The 16096-nt window shown below is 33.6% G+C and overlaps 1 protein-coding gene across 17 annotated transcripts in view; it reads left to right on the top strand.

Annotated features, from left to right (window-relative positions):
- LOC126719029 (cell division control protein 48 homolog B) overlaps positions 1-16096 on the top strand; it is a 140124-nt gene that overhangs the window by 5131 nt on the left and 118897 nt on the right. For 12 of the 17 annotated variants that reach the window (XR_007653170.1, XR_007653169.1, XR_007653171.1 and 9 more), the window contains exon 9: positions 78-206. Coding sequence is in view for 11 of the 17 variants with exons in the window: in XM_050421520.1 (XP_050277477.1) it covers positions 78-206 (129 nt within the window). In the remaining 6 variants the exon portion in view is untranslated. Of the gene's footprint in view, positions 1-77; positions 207-1333; positions 1422-1546; positions 1662-2256; positions 2672-16096 lie in introns of all 17 variants that reach the window. The other 5 variants (XM_050421525.1, XM_050421524.1, XM_050421522.1 and 2 more) reach the window with 4 other exon arrangements.

The raw sequence follows: 16096 nt of genomic DNA on the forward strand, positions 1-16096 counted from the left end.
TGGCTTATGGTTATGAAAATCTTTATGTTCAACCTTTTAGATTTGTATGCCTTGGAAATTTATAAAGTATGAATCAGTGGTGCAGAATTGTATTCGATGTATGTTGGAGAGGGAGAAGCTTTGTTGCGGAACACATTTCAGAGAGCTCGCCTTGCAGCACCAAGCATAATATTCTTTGATGAGGCTGACGTTGTTGCTGCTAAACGGTTAGTTTGCTTGTGTCGTGTTGTTAATACATGCTAAATATGACTACCCTCCACGTGTTTTGACATTAGCATAGAACTATGTGGTGCATGCAAAGATATGTTTTGACACTAACCTCCACAAGCATGCCTAGACAAACTCTGTGGTACATGCAAAGATATGTTTACACAACTTAAGAATACATAATGTGAACTCAAGATTGTGGGGATGCAATACATGGAAGGATTGTGATGTAAGTGTTCACTTTCTGTTGGTTTCCACAGGATATCATGCTTGTCAATTTTTTTGTTTCAATTCCAGTTGTAAAAATTTATATTGGATAATTTGGATATTTTTACAAAGGACATGGGAAATGGAATCATTTTTCTTTGCTAATTTTTTTTATAAATGAGTTCATTTTGTTTTTCATAATGCTTAAAATAAGACCATCTGTATTTCATCCTTTTATATGAGGTTTTATTTTTTTTTAAATTAATCACTTACAGGAGGAAATTTCCATCAAATTTTCTAAAACCTTTTATTCTAAGGATTGATCTGTTCACTTGCAAATGATGACAGCATGATTTCACTTTGATTGTGTGTCTCCCTACAATTCCTATGATTCAAGGACAGCACATATTACATCCTTTCTAGTATGTATGTGTTTTGCTGTTCTGGAAACCCAAAATGGTTGCCTGGTGATACAAGCCTGAACAATTAGGTGGTTAAACTGTGTCAGTTGGTCCACAAAATTCCAACAACCAGATTTTCTATAGAGAACCATTAACTATTTATCGCCATGCAGGATTAAGTATGATATCAGCTAGCCTGGTTTACTTGTTAACCAACTTGCCCTATAGTACATGTAACCTTAATTTGGCTTGTTTCCTCACTCTCCAACAACCCCCCCCCCCCCCCCCAACAACAACCTTATTAGTGCTCAATGTTGCAAAACTATGATCGTGTGATGTATAAGTTCTGTTAAGATTTTTAATTAATGACTTAATCCAGTTTTTGCACTGAGAGCTAGGTTATGTCCTGGCTTTCAATGGAAGGTGTTAGGATGGGATCCAAACACAATTAATAAACTTGTAGGTTTTTTTTTCTTCCTCTATATGATTATTATTATTATTATTATTTTAAATGGCAGAGGTGGAAGTTCAAGCAGCAACATTACAGTTGGAGAGAGGCTTCTATCTACTTTACTAACTGAAATGGATGGTTTAGAAGAAGCTAAAGTAAGTATTTGTTCGCAATAATTATTTTATTTTCCAGTTATCTTAAAATTTTCTGTAGGATAAAATGGAAAGAGCTTCTAGTTTCTTTTCCTCTAATTCATGTTTATGCTCATTTTCTTTTTAAGGGAATTCTTGTTTTGGCTGCTACAAATCGTCCTCATGCAATTGATGCTGCACTTATGCGCCCTGGACGCTTTGATCTGGTAAGAAAGTTTGTTCACTGTGTCCTTCATGTTCATAGTGAGTATTATACTTGTAAAGTTGGTCTCTCTCTAGTTAGTGCAAAGTTTGAGATTATGAACTTCAAAATAGCAAGTTAGTGAATCGGTTTGCATCCCTGTCATCTTGCATGAGATAACACTATATTACTTCAGATTCCTGAACTTTTTGTGGTACTCTTTTATGTATGATATACTGTTCCAATTAAAGTTATAGTCTAGTGTGGGTAACAAGTATTGGTCTTTTTGTGGTTTTCCCTTGTTATTTTTCCGGTTTGCTTTGTGCTCTTTTTGCATGAGATAACACTATATTACTTCAGATTCCTGAACTTTTTGTGGTACTCTTTTATGTATGATATACTGTTCCAAATTTCCAATTAAAGTTATAGTCTAGTGTGGGAAACAAGTATTGGTCTTTTTGTGGTTTTCCCTTGTAATTTTTCTGGTTTGCGTTGTGCTCTTTTTGCTTAAGCAGTTTTTTTTCAATATACATCTTTCTTACTTATCAAAAAAAAAGTATTGGCTTGTTAGTGTCCTGTTGTTAAATATTTAGTTTTTTGGGTCTAAGGCAAGAGTCTTTTTTGACTTCTGTCTTTTTTTTATTAATGAAATTGTAGGTACTATATGTACCACTACCCGATCTAGAAGGTCGTTATGAGATACTTCGTGTACATACACGTAATATGAAAATAGGACCGAATGTTGATCTCAGAAGAATAGCAGAAGATACCGAACTTTTCACAGGAGCTGAACTGGAGGGTCTGTGTAGGGAAGCTGGAATTGTTGCTTTGAGGGAAGACATTACTGCTACTGTTGTGTGTGATCGGCATTTCCAGATTGTTAAGGATTCTTTGAAACCCGCATTAACAAGGGCAGAAATTGATTCCTATGCATCGTTTATGAAAAACCCTTCTGTGAAACGCTCTGGCGAGTTTGTATCTAGTGTCAAGAATGATAGCAAGCACAAAAAAGAAACATTGGGTCCATTATTTACTCTAAAAGTCGGTGTTGTAAGCTTTATCTTACTTGCTGCTGCTGCTGCTGCTAAATATTTTCTCACTAGTACTGATCAAACCCTACTTGAACTAGCTACTACCTGAAGAATTTGCTGGAGATGTATGCTATTTTTTTTTTTTTTATAATTAGCCTTTTCCCCTCCCTAATTCCATAGTTTAATGTCACTACAAATTTATAAATTTAAATGTTATATCTCCAAAGATTTTTGAGAGTTCTTAACTAAAAGTGGCCTTTATGTATTTTGGCTTCCCAGTGTAATGTTGAGGGTTATCTTAAAAAATAAATATACAAAAATTCATATGGCTTGTACAAAGTTTTAAATCTTTTTTGGGGGGCTTAAATGCTATACACCCTTTTGAGATTGCAATCTAAATTGGTCTTTCAACTATGAAAACTTATAATTTACACGTTCAAATATTACAATAATATTAATGTGGTCTATCAACATCGGTTAGAATTTTGTTTTTAACTTGTACACATGATGTTGCTTTGGACAAAAAAAGGCATTGTTTTAGTCAGGCTAGACTGTAACAAAATTTGCACGTTAACATCGTTGTAATAATTGGGGCATATTAGAGCGACTAGACTGATTTGGATTTGACTCCAAACCTGAAGATTGTAAAGTGTATTTTAAGCATTTAGCCATGTTTTTTCCATTTGCATTGGTTATATTCAATTTTGAGCTATTAAAACATCCTCTAGTCTAGCATTCCCATATAAGTCTCTTTCTAAAAGAAAATTAAAGCTTTTAATAAAATATGATCTACAATAACCCTGTATTAGCAGAAAGTGAGTACTTTTCTCATTGAATTAGATTTAGTTCCAATGAATTGTCAGTTATTTCCATGATTCGTTGGCTAGAGCTAAGCACTACGAAAAAACTTGCTGTGGAAACCAAACTAAAAATGTACCTAACTTTCTTTCAGTCATTTCTTCCAACATCTTAAGTGCAATTACATCTTAAACACAGTAGCAATTACAAGGTTACAGTTCTGGGTATTAAAAAAGAAAATGATCGTAACAATTAAATGTAACTGAAAAACACGCAAAAATTTTGAAAAATTGGATTTGGCTTCAAAGATAGGCCACATACATTGTCGTGTTGATCTACCTATCCAGAAACTAAAATCAGCTCCTACATTATGGCTAAAAGACCATATATCATTCTTTCTCAGGTTTTTGTTTCGGCTTAGTCTCGTGAACGCTCTCCACCGGAGGCAATGTCTACACACAATAGTAATAGAATAAGACATATCAAACAGGTCATGCAGTCGTGGATAACAAGATAGGACCAGTGTTTCAAACATTTTTATCAAACAGGTCATGGGCCTATAAAATATTTGGATAAAACATACTGACAATGTGCCAAAGATTGAAATGGTTATGAGAGAGAGGCTTACATTTTTTTTTTTTTTTTCGATCTCACACACTTTCTCTCTCTCTAGCGTTGCGGGAAATATGTGTTTTTTTTAAAAAAAAATTTTTAAGGGCTTTCCTCCCAGAATTACTGGTGAACTTATATAAGCAAATCAATAATGAAGTCTGAAAGGCCCAATTTGGGGGACCTCTTACGTTGAAGACTTGGCTCTTCTTCTTTTTTTAAGGCATTGGGCTTTAGTAGTTGGCTATTAATGGGTTAATTGGATCCAATGCTTAATTCAAAGCAAGATTTTCCCCCCTATTGGTTAAAGTCTTGTAGTTTTGGACCTCCATATTCAAATTTCAACTCCCCTGATTATTGAATTATAAAAAAAAAAAATGAGAAATTTTTATTTTTTTATAGATACCATTGACTTTTAATAATGGATTCACTCCATGATAATTACAATTTATCATTAGACTAATTAATTTTTAGTGCAGATAAAATTCAAACACTAAATCTCTTATTTGATGACAAAATATTTTACCACTTAAAACCACCAATAGAAGAGAATTTAAGAGAAGATTTTCTCCTATTAAATAGTAGAAGTTTAATAAATTTATACATAAATTTTAAATAATAATAATAATAACTTTAGGAACTAATGTATTAGAACTTCAATATGTATTATGTTGGCAAACCATGATCAAAACATAGAGTCTAGGTTTAGGCTTTCTCAAAGTGTGATTTAATGTAAAATTGGAATCGAGTGATTACAGGATTTATTGGACAAAATTTGCAAAGCTCAATCAATCAAAAATTAGACTCCATTGATCGAAACTCGTGCAGATTTAATTTTCAACAGAAATTCCAATTCAGCCCAAACCCATATGACATGTAGGGTTAAGTGTTTTACTCCAAGTATAAAAGAAAAAACCCTAGCTACGTTTTACAAGTCTTTGGAGAGTTGTGTGTTGAATCTTCTGTGAGATTTGAGAGATGTTTACCTTCATACACACACATAGAGTTGTCAAGATCAAGATTCGCATTAAGAACTTGATGATCTTTTCAGTTACTGCATAAAGAATTTTAAAGAAGATTCGAAACTTTTGAGTGGAGTCTTAAAGTCACAAGTAAGAGAGCTTGTGGTTGCTATAAATCAAGAAAAGAAGTAGTCTGTGAATTTGAAACTGTTACGTGGTCGTGGTAGTAAGTTTTTTACTCGAAATAGCAATATAGCCCTTTATATAGTAGCTTAAAGCTTATCAAAATATAGGTCACGAGTACCTGTAGAAATATACCTTATCAAAATATATACCTAAAACAGTGTAAAGAAACACAACTAAAAACTAAAAACATAATATAAATATCACCAAAAGACCCAACCAATACTATGTACTATCTAGTAGCAAGATGGCTTTCCATGTATCAATGAAAGTTGTTCACTTTGAAAAATGTTTAATTTATAATAAATACTTACAAATTGGTCGACAGTCAACATAATAACTATTATTTCAACACATAATAAATACATATTGTAATCTCTATTTTATGATTATTGATATATTAATGTGTAGGATTTTTTTTTGGGATAAGTAATGTGTAAGATTTATATATTAGAAAAGTCAAAACAACATTAATAATAGGATCCTTAAATACCTATGATATAATTTTTTTTTTTAAAACCTCACTTTCTTTTATCACTGCACACTCTTAGTGCGATGATCTTTCCGCTTTCACAAATATAAGTGGTTGTGGAGTACTATGGGGGGCAAGGGTCGGGGTTATGTTTAGTAACAGTTTTTATTTTCTATTTTCAAAAACTTGTTTTGAGGAATATAATGAAAAAAATTATTTTCTTGTATTTTTTAAATAAAAAACATGTTTGGCTAGTTGAAATTAAAAAGATAATTTTTTGAAGAAAAAATTGAAAATACTAAAATATGTTGTTACTAGAATTTAAACTCTAATGCTAACTCATTAAATGAGACAGATTCATTAAATTAAATGCGTGTTTTTATTGATTTTTGAAAATTAGAAACTAAAAATAGCATTTTATATGTTTTCAGTTTCCTTCACAAATTGAGTTTTGAAAACAATTTTTGTTTTTTGTCCATTTTAGGTTGCCAAACAAGTTTTAGTCTCAAAAATAGAAAATTGTTTTTGGAAACAAAATATAAGGAGAAAAAACAAGTACCAAACATACCCAAGTCTTCAGGAAATAGTTTCACACATATATTCACTTAAATTATATTAGAATTGAATTTCTATTTTGTATTAAAAAAAATGATTTCTATTTTGTATTTTTTTTTTAAAAACCATTATATGAAATTCAACCCATGCATTCTTCAATTGGTTAAACACTTTTCACTTAGCATTTTACTGAACTTTATTAAATTAATATTAAAAGAGAGCTTTGCATTTTCCCGGAAAGGAGCACTGAAATTTCGGTCCTTTTTCATCACTTCCAAATTTCTAGGTCCTCTCCAAATTCTCTTCTCAGTCTTTTCTCTCTCTTCATATGCAAATTTCAGATTGGATTTCTACTCACTCTGATTCGACCCAATTTCAAAACCACGCAAGTCTCAGGTTAGGGATCAAGTTATTTCTTCTTCCCTAATTTCAGATCCACCTGTTCTAGCCCCAATCTCAGGTGCGTCTCTTTGATTCTCTCAGTCTCATCTATTGTTAAAATATTGTGGAGTTTGATGTGTTGTTAGTTGTTACAGTCTTTTTTTGCTCTGATTTTCGGACTAAATTATTTTAGTTTTTTGAGTATTTTCTGGGTTTATGATGTTTGTGCTATTTACTGGGTTTATGAAATGAGATCAGAACTTCAAATATCAACACCAAACCCTTAAAACTGAGATCTTTTGTCTTTATTTTTCTGGGTTTATTTTATAAGGTCAAAGCTTTTATTTTTTCAACTTTGCATTCTTCTTTTATCTTCAGGTTGGGTTCGTCTGTAGAAGAAACGTGGGTAGCCATTCAGACATAGGCCCCACTTGCTTTTTACAAACCAAAAACCGAGTTCAAGTTTGGGTTCCAAACAGGAATTTGAAAATTGAGAACTAAATTATAAAACTTGAGATATGGGTGTGTTGAGAATCAAACACTGTACACTTTCAAATCTTTGACCACACTTGCTTATGCCCCATTTGAACTCTAAATTTAATTTTCTTTTATTGCGATGATCTTAGCCCCATGATAACTAAATTTGACTGTATAGAACTCATTGTTGGAATGTGACCAAAACATAGCATCATTTGTCTGATAACAAGTTAGGGGAACACGTAGAATTGCCTCAACATACCCACTATCAAAGTTTTAAGACTTTAGACCAAAGAGTCGTAATTTTATGTTTTCGACAATGCTTGCAAATTGTGTCTTATACACAATTAAAAATAAATTCTCATAAAATAAAATAAAAAACTGTTAAAAATAAAGTGAGGCTAAAAAAGCACAATCTCCATTAAATTTAAGAAGATAGTTTAAACTTTAAAGTTTTAATAGTTTGCACTGCAAAGTGCAAAGAATTTATAATTTAGACTTTTAGAGTGGATTTAAGTAATTAATACATAAAACTAACAATATTTATGTTTTTGTTTTTTTGAGCTGACATGATTTATAATTTTAGTCATGCAAAGACGTAGTCATATAACTAATATTAGGCATATGCACAATATATATGAGCACCTGAACTATGCAATTGCACTTTTTTAATGTAAAGCAACCACATTAGTGGATGCAAAAATTTACAAAATATAAAAAGTGCTCAATTTTACATATTTTAAATCAAAAAACACCCACATCAGTCAATGAAAACAAAATGTGCAAATATACAAAACTGTTTTGCAAATGAACAGTAACTGTGCATATGCATGGTTACTGTTCATGTGCAAATGATTTATATTCTTTTTTTCTCTCTCCCTCATCTGTCTTCTTCTCCCTGGTCCTCTGATTCTCACCTCTCTCTTTTCTCATTTTATTTCTCTCTCCGCATCAACCCTCTCAGGTCTCTGTTTCTCTCATATCATAAGCTTCCTCTTCCATGGCTGGCCCACAGATCAGCGGGGTTATGTATCATGAGCATCGATCAGAGCTGGGTTGAAGGCGTCAATCAGAGCTGGGTTGAATGGGTATCTAGTTTAGACGCACCTGGGCTTTGACGCAGCTTCCATGGCTGGACAGTGGGAGGCGTCGATCTTGTCGGACAGTCATCGCCGTCCCTCATTCTCTCTGACCTTTACTGCCGATGGTTTTATTTTGTTTCTAGTGGGTTTTGGGATTTTGATAAATGGTTTTTGGATCTTTGGATTTGGGTAGGTTGATGACGGTGGCTTGATGATGGTGATGATAGTGATTGGATCTTTGGATTTTTGTTGTGTGGCTTGATGATGGTGATTGGGTAGGTTGATGATGGATCTTTGGATTTGGGTTTTTGGAGGCTGGTTGATGGTGGCTCAGTTGAATGGGTATGTGAATTTGGTAGCTTGGTTGAATGGGATGGTGGTTGGGTTGTCGTGTGGCTTGATGATGGTGGCTGGGTGGTTGGATGATGGTGGCTGTGTGGGTTGTGTTGGGGCTGCGAGAGAGACGATAGTGGGAAAAAAATGAATATTTTATTAAATAAACGTGTATAATAGAGAATTGATATGAGAGTTTTGTAAAAGTAGAGGTGCAAAATAGAAAGTGCAATTTTTTTTTTTTACCAAAGCAATATAAACCAAAGTTTTGAATTCTTTTTATGTCTTTTCGGATTGGCCATTGGATTGGAATATTTTGGTATCGTTGTGTGCTGGTGTAGCATTCCGAAAATTCAGGATATATATATATATATATATATATTACTTATTTTAGGAGTATAAAATAAATTCCTTATACAGTGATATAATTATGAGATTAGTTGTTAAAAAAATTCAAACTTGATATTATTTAGAGTTTGTTTGGGAAGAGTTTATTTAGTTAAAATTGAAAATTTTTTGTTGAAAGTATTGTAAATAAAATTAAGAGTAACTGAAATAGTACAATAAAATTTAAATAGTACTAAAATGTAAAATTAGACTTATTATAGAAGAAAAAAATGAAAAATGGTAAAAAAAAAATACTGATTTTTAAGCCAATGTCATATTACAGCTAAGGTGAGGTTGTTTAGTTAAAATAATCAAATAAAGAAGATTGTACTTGTAGGTATTAGGTAAAGTAAACTATGAAATCCTACTTCAAGAACTTTAAGGGTTCGGTTGATATATGTTCTTAGAATACACATTAAATTATCTATTTTTAGAATTATTTTCTCGAGAATTGAAAAAACTGTTAATACTTTTTTAATTTTTGAAATTATTTTTTTCAAAAATAAAAATGATTATGTGTCCTTAACAAAATCCTTTTTTTTTTTAATTTATTTTCTGTACTTTCACATTTCACGTGACCTTTCACACTTTTTTATGTCTTTAGTACTTTCCAACTTTTCAGATATTATTGTTTCTCCTTCTCACTCTTTACCTTCTTCCCTGACTTGACCAGACCTTTTTCTTCCCTCTCTCACTTTCTTCCATTCTCATTGTACCCTCTCGACCTCTCAGGATCTACTCATTGTTTAGCTCTTCTCAAAAAAAAAAAAAAAAAAAAAAAACACTCATGCTTTAGTTCTTTGTTTTCTCTCAGGAGCACTGAAATTTCTAGGAAGTGGAAGTACTCAGAAAAATATAATAAAAAAGAGCAGTGGAAGTTTCTTGTAATAGTTCCTAAAAGGAGCACTGAAATTTCATCACTTCCAAATTTCTAGGTCCTCTCCAAATTCTCTCCTCAGTCTTCTCTCTCTCCCTCTCTTCATTCGCAAACTACGCAAGTCTGGTTGGGGATCAAGTTATTTCTTCTTCCCTAATTTATTTTTCTTTTTAATCGTTTTTGGATTCTAAATTTCTAATTGATTATTATTATTTTTTTTTGGTTTTTTTTTTTTTTAAATTTTGCATGCAGATCTATTTTTCTAATGGCTTTAATGGACATGAAAACGGACTCATTAGCTTTCCCAAGTTCTTCTTCTTCTATTGCCCGACGAAAGTATGATGTTTTTCTCAGTTTCAGGGGTGAGGACACCTGCTTAGGGATGGCCATGGGTAGGGTATGGATCGGGTATACCCATACCTGACCCGAAAAGTTTACCCATGATATCCAATTATTAATACCCATTAATATTCATACCCGAATCTTACCTGAATATATTATTCATGGATATCCATACCCTACTCGAAACCCATTTAATTTTTTTTTTAATTCAAAACATTTTACCATAAAAACTAACCAATCTTAAAAAAGAAAAAACTAATCAATAAAAAAAATATCTATACCCTACCTACTTGGTTAAGCTGAAATCAAATGTGAGGAAGATGAAGAAGCAGCCATTGAAGGAATATGGTCAGTGGCGCAAGAATTCCAACTATTTGTCTTGAGCTGTTTTGCCGGTCTCCCAAGGTCAGTCTGAGGATTTTCTTTGATTGAAGCATGAAAGTTGTATGTGCTTTTGAGATTAAGATTTGGGTTGGATGGGTAGCTCTCACCAGAAAAAGAATGAAAATCAAGATCATCAAGTGAGTATCCGAAAGAGCTGATCTCATATTGATGGATAAAGGCACGATCTTCCATTTCCTGAAAATATATATATATATATATATGTATTTATATACACGTATTACCAAGAGAAGTGTAAAGATTCATCCATGCACAGAAATGAAAGAAAAAAGAAAAGAACAGTTGGTATAAGTTACATAAGAATATTACCAGTTCAGATATCCATTTTGTTTTGATTTTAGGGGATGATGTCGTTCCCCTTCTTTTTTTTTTTTCTTTACGGGTCGGGTATGAATAATATCCATACCCTACAACTTGAGCTGTTTTGCCGGTCTCCTAAGGTCAGTCTAAGGATTTTCTATGACTGAAGCATGAAAGTTGTATGTGCTTTTGGGATTAAGATCTAGTTTGGATGGGTAGCTCTCACCGGAAAAAGAATGAAAATCAAGATCATCAAGTGAGTATCCGAAAGAGCTGATCTCATATTGATGGATAAAGGCACGATCTTCCATTTCCTGAAAATATATATATATATATGTATTTATATACACGTATTACCAAGAGAAGTGTAAAGATTCATCCATGCACAGAAATGAAAGAAAAAAGAAAAGAACAGTTGGTATAAGTTGCATAAGAATATTACCAGTTCAGATATCCATTTTGTTTTGATTTCAGGGGATGATGTCACTCCCCTTCATTTTTTTTTTTTTTTTTTACGGGTCGGGTATGGATAATATCCATACCCTACAACTTGAGCTGTTTTGCCGGCCTCCTAAGGTCAGTCTAAGGATTTTCTATGACTGAAGCATGAAAGTTGTACGTGCTTTTGGGATTAAGATCTAGTTTGGATGGGTAGCTCTCACCGGAAAAAGAATGAAAATCAAGATCATCAAGTGAGTATCCGAAAGAGCTGATCTCATATTGATGGATAAAGGCACGATCTTCCATTTCCTGAAAATATATATATATATATATATGTATGTATGTATTTATATACAAGTATTACCAAGAGAAGTGTAAAGATTCATCCATGCACAGAAATGAAAGAAAAAAGAAAAGAACAGTTGGTATAAGTTGCATAAGAATATTACCAGTTTAGATATCCATTTTGTTTTGATTTCAGGGGATGATGTTGTTCCCCTTCATTTTTTTTTTTTTTTTACGGGTCAGGTATGGATAATATCCATACCCTACAACTTGAGCTGTTTTGCTGGTCTCCTAAGGTCAGTCTGAGGATTTTCTATGACTGAAGCATGAAAGTTGTACGTGCTTTTGGGATTAAGATCTAGGTTGGATGGGTAGCTCTCACCGGAAAAAGAATGAAAATCAAGATCATCAAGTGAGTATCCGAAAGAGCTGATCTCATATTGAGAGATAAAGGCACGATCTTCCATTTCCTGAATATATATATATATATATATATATATGTATTTATATACACGTATTACCAAGAGAAGTGTAAAGATTCATCCATGCACAGAAATGAAAGAAAAAAGAAAAGAACAGTTGGTATAAGTTACATAAGAATATTACCAGTTCAGATATCCATTTTGTTTTGATTTCAGGGGATGATGTCGTTCCCCTTCATTTTTTTTTTTTTTTTTACGGGTCGGGTTTGGATAATATCCATACCCGACCCGAACAATTCGGGTAATATCCATACCCTACCCGGTTTATCTCTACCCATGAAAAACCAGGTATTACCCGAAACATTTGGATCGGGTAGGGTTGGATATCCATTACCCAATGGGTATGGCCATCCCTACACCCGCTACAAGTTTATGAGTCATCTTTACCAAGCTTTGATCTAGAAAGGCATTGTCACCTTTAAGGACGGTGAAAATCTTGAGAGAGGAAAATCCATTTCACTAGAGCTAATGAAAGTGATAGAAGAATCAGAATTTGCTATAGTCATTCTCTCAGAAAACTATGCATCTTCAATTTGGTGCTTAGATGAACTTGCAAAGATCATTCATTGCAAAAATGAGATAGGAATGACAGTTCTACTTGTTTTTCACTATGTGGAACCATTCGATGTACGAAAACATACTTTTGAGCAGGCATTTGTTAAACATGAAGAAAAGGAGAACAAAGAGAGGGTCGAGAAATGGAAAGATGCTTTGACACAAGTGGGCAACCTCGCCGGATGGTATTTAAAGGATGATTGGTAATTTAACTTCAACTTATTTATTTCTTTTAAATGTTTAGATGACCCACTTCATATATGTAACTCTATTTGGAACCTTAAGCAAATCTACATCCATGTTTTATTCTACTTCTTTTAATTTTGTCCTCAGCGAATCAATTTATATATTTTTGTTTTAGTCAATAGAATTAAACTTTATATATGTATCGTATTCTTCGTGTGACCTATTGGTGGCTCAAACTCAATGCATATTGTACTTTGTTCATTGTATCTCTGAGATAGAAAACATCAAAGACATCGTGGGATGGATATCTCTTCACTTGAAGTATGATGCATTACCATACATTGCCAAAGACCTAGTAGGAATATACTCTCAAATGGAGGAATTGAGTCATGTTTAGCTTTAGGGTCAAATGATGTTCGCTTTATAGGGATTTGGGGGATGGGGGGAATAGGCAAGACAGCTCTTGCTAGAGTTGTTTATTATATGGTTTCTATTAAATTTGAAGCTTGTAGTTTTATTGAGGATGTTAGGGAAAAATCTGAAAGAGATGGTTTAGTTGGACTGCAACAGAAACTTATTTCTAATATTTTGATGGAAACAGATTTGAAAATTGGAGATAAGTATGATGGAGTTATCAAGATTAGGAGGAGGTTATGTTGTAAAAGGATTCTTCTTGTCCTTGATGATGTAGATAAATCGGACCAGTTGAAATTCTTAGTTGGGGAGCATGATTGGTTTGGTCCGGGAAGTAGAATTATCATAACAACAAGAGATGAGCATGTGTTGATAGCACATAATGTAAAGGAAATATATGAAGTTAACGGATTGAATCATGAACATTCTCTTCTACTATTTTTATCAAAAGCGTTTAAAAACAAACATGCCCTAGATGATTATTTAGAGCTGTCTGACCATTTTTTGGACTATGCTAGTGGCCTTCCGTTAGCTCTTGAGGTTTTAGGTTCATTTTTGTTTGGAAAAAGTATTGTTGAATGGGAAAGTGCATTAGAGAGGCTCAAAGAATTTCCTGAGGATACTGTTCTCCAAGTACTTAAAATAAGTTTTAATGGACTCGTGACAAAGTGAAGGAAATATTCCTACATATTGCATGCTTCTTTAACCATTGGGGGAAAGATTATGTATTAGAAATACTAGATAGCCTTGGCCTTTACCCTGTCATTGGATTGAAGGAACTCACTAATAAATCTCTCTTGAAAATTATGGATGAGGATATAGTGTGGATGCATGATTTACTAGAAGAAATGGGTAGAGACATAGTTCGTCATGAGTGCCTTGATGATCCTGGGAAGCGTAGTAGATTGTGGCGTTATGAGGGCATTGAAAACGTGTTGAAAAATAATAAGGTAAGGGGTTATTTAGAGAATTTGAGCTCATTCCCTACCTTCTTGTTCAACAAATTTGATATTTAAATATTTATGCTAATAAGATATTTCACAATTCTCCAATTCCTTCCTGATTATTAGGGAATAGAAGAAGTTCAAGCCATGATTTTGCGTAGTTATGATGATGATGAAGATGAAGATGAAGTAAAAGAGACATGTTGGAGCCCTAAGGCCATTTCACAGATGTACAATCTTAAATATCTTAGAATTGGTGGTATTTTCCATGACCCTCAATATCTTCCAAATTCTTTAAGAGTTCTTTGTTGGAAGTATTATCCTTCAAATTCTCTACCATCAACTGTCCAGCTAGATGAGCTTGTTATGCTTTGTTTGCCACGGAGCAAAATTGAACAACTTTGGATAGGAATAAAGGTAATTGTGTTATTAAGTATCCTCACAACTTTGCATTTAAATTTCAATAAATCAAACACTAGGAAACTCATTGACTTGACTTTTTTTTTTTTTTTTTTCCTTAAAATAGAATTTTGACAAGATGAAGTTCATCAACTTGTCAGAATCGAGCCTGATTAGATCCCCAAACTTCACTGGAGTCCCAAATCTTAAGAAATTAAATATTTCATATTGTCAAAATTTACGTGAGCTTCACCCATCCATTGGAATCTCATCTTCATCTAGAATCTTGCAAAAATCTTGTGTCTTCCTGACACCATTTGTAATTTGAAATCACTAGAATGTCTTGATCTTTCTTGGTGCTCAAATATTGACAACTTGCCAGAAAACCTAGGGAATCTCAAAGGTCTCAAGAAACTTAATTTGAGCGGAACAGCTATAAAAGAGCTGCCATCATCAATTGAAGGTTTAGCAACCCTTACTTTTTTGGCTCTTGGATCTTGTTACAATCTTGTGTCTCTTCCTAGCACCATTTGTACTTTGAATTCGCTTCAATATCTTGATCTTTCTTGGTGCTCAAATTGTGACAACTTGCCAAAGAACCTAGGGAATCTCAAAGGTCTCAAGAATCTTGATTTGGATGGAACAGCTATACAAGAGCTGCCTTCATCAATTGAAGGTTTGATAGCTCTTACTTTATTGACTCTCAAAGATTCTAAGAATCTTATGTGCCTTCCTAGCACCATTTGTTGTTTGAAATTGCTAGAATGTCTTGATCTCTCTAGATGCTCAAATTTAGACAACTTGCGAGAGAACCTAGGGAATCTCAAAGGTCTCGAGGTGCTTGATTTGAGTGGAATAGCTATAAAAGAGCTGCCATCATCAATTGAAGGTTTGACAGCTCTTACTTTATTGACTCTCAAAGATTGTAAGAATCTTGTGTGCCTTCCTAGCGCCATTTGTTGTTTGAAATTGCTAGAATGTCTTGATCTCTCTGGGTGCTCAAATTGTGACAACTTACCAAAGAACCTGGGGAATCTCAAAGGTCTCAAGAAGCTTGATTTGAGTAGAACAGCTATAAAAGAGCTGCCATCATCAATTGAATGTTTGACAGCTCTTACTTTATTGACTCTCAAAGATTGTAAGAATCTTTTGTGCCTTCCTAGCGCCATTTGTTGTTTGAAATTGCTAGAATGTCTTGATCTCTCTGGGTGCTCAAATTGTGACAACTTGCTAGAGAACCTAGGGAATCTCAAAGGTCTCGAGACGCTTTATTTGGATGGAACAGCTATAAAAGAGCTGCCATCATCAACTATCGGAATCACCAGCCCATGCATTTTCGTGGAAATTTCTAGTGAAGTTCCTGACACTTGCATGGTGTTATCATTACAACTTTCTTCATCTATAAACATGTGTCAAGGTTTGAGGCAGTCTCATCCGATCAGACACGGTCATACAGACATGAAATTCACAGAGATGGAGCATCCTAGCCACCCACAACACACTTTGACACTTGTGTCTGCCCAAGAACCTTACAGTTGCGATGGATGCAAGCAAAAAGGGTTCAGACTAGGGGAAAGATCGTGTTACGAGTGCAAGCAGT

This window comes from Quercus robur, chromosome 3 (genome assembly GCF_932294415.1).
Source record: "Quercus robur chromosome 3, dhQueRobu3.1, whole genome shotgun sequence".
NCBI classification, from domain to species: Eukaryota; Viridiplantae; Streptophyta; class Magnoliopsida; order Fagales; family Fagaceae; genus Quercus; species Quercus robur.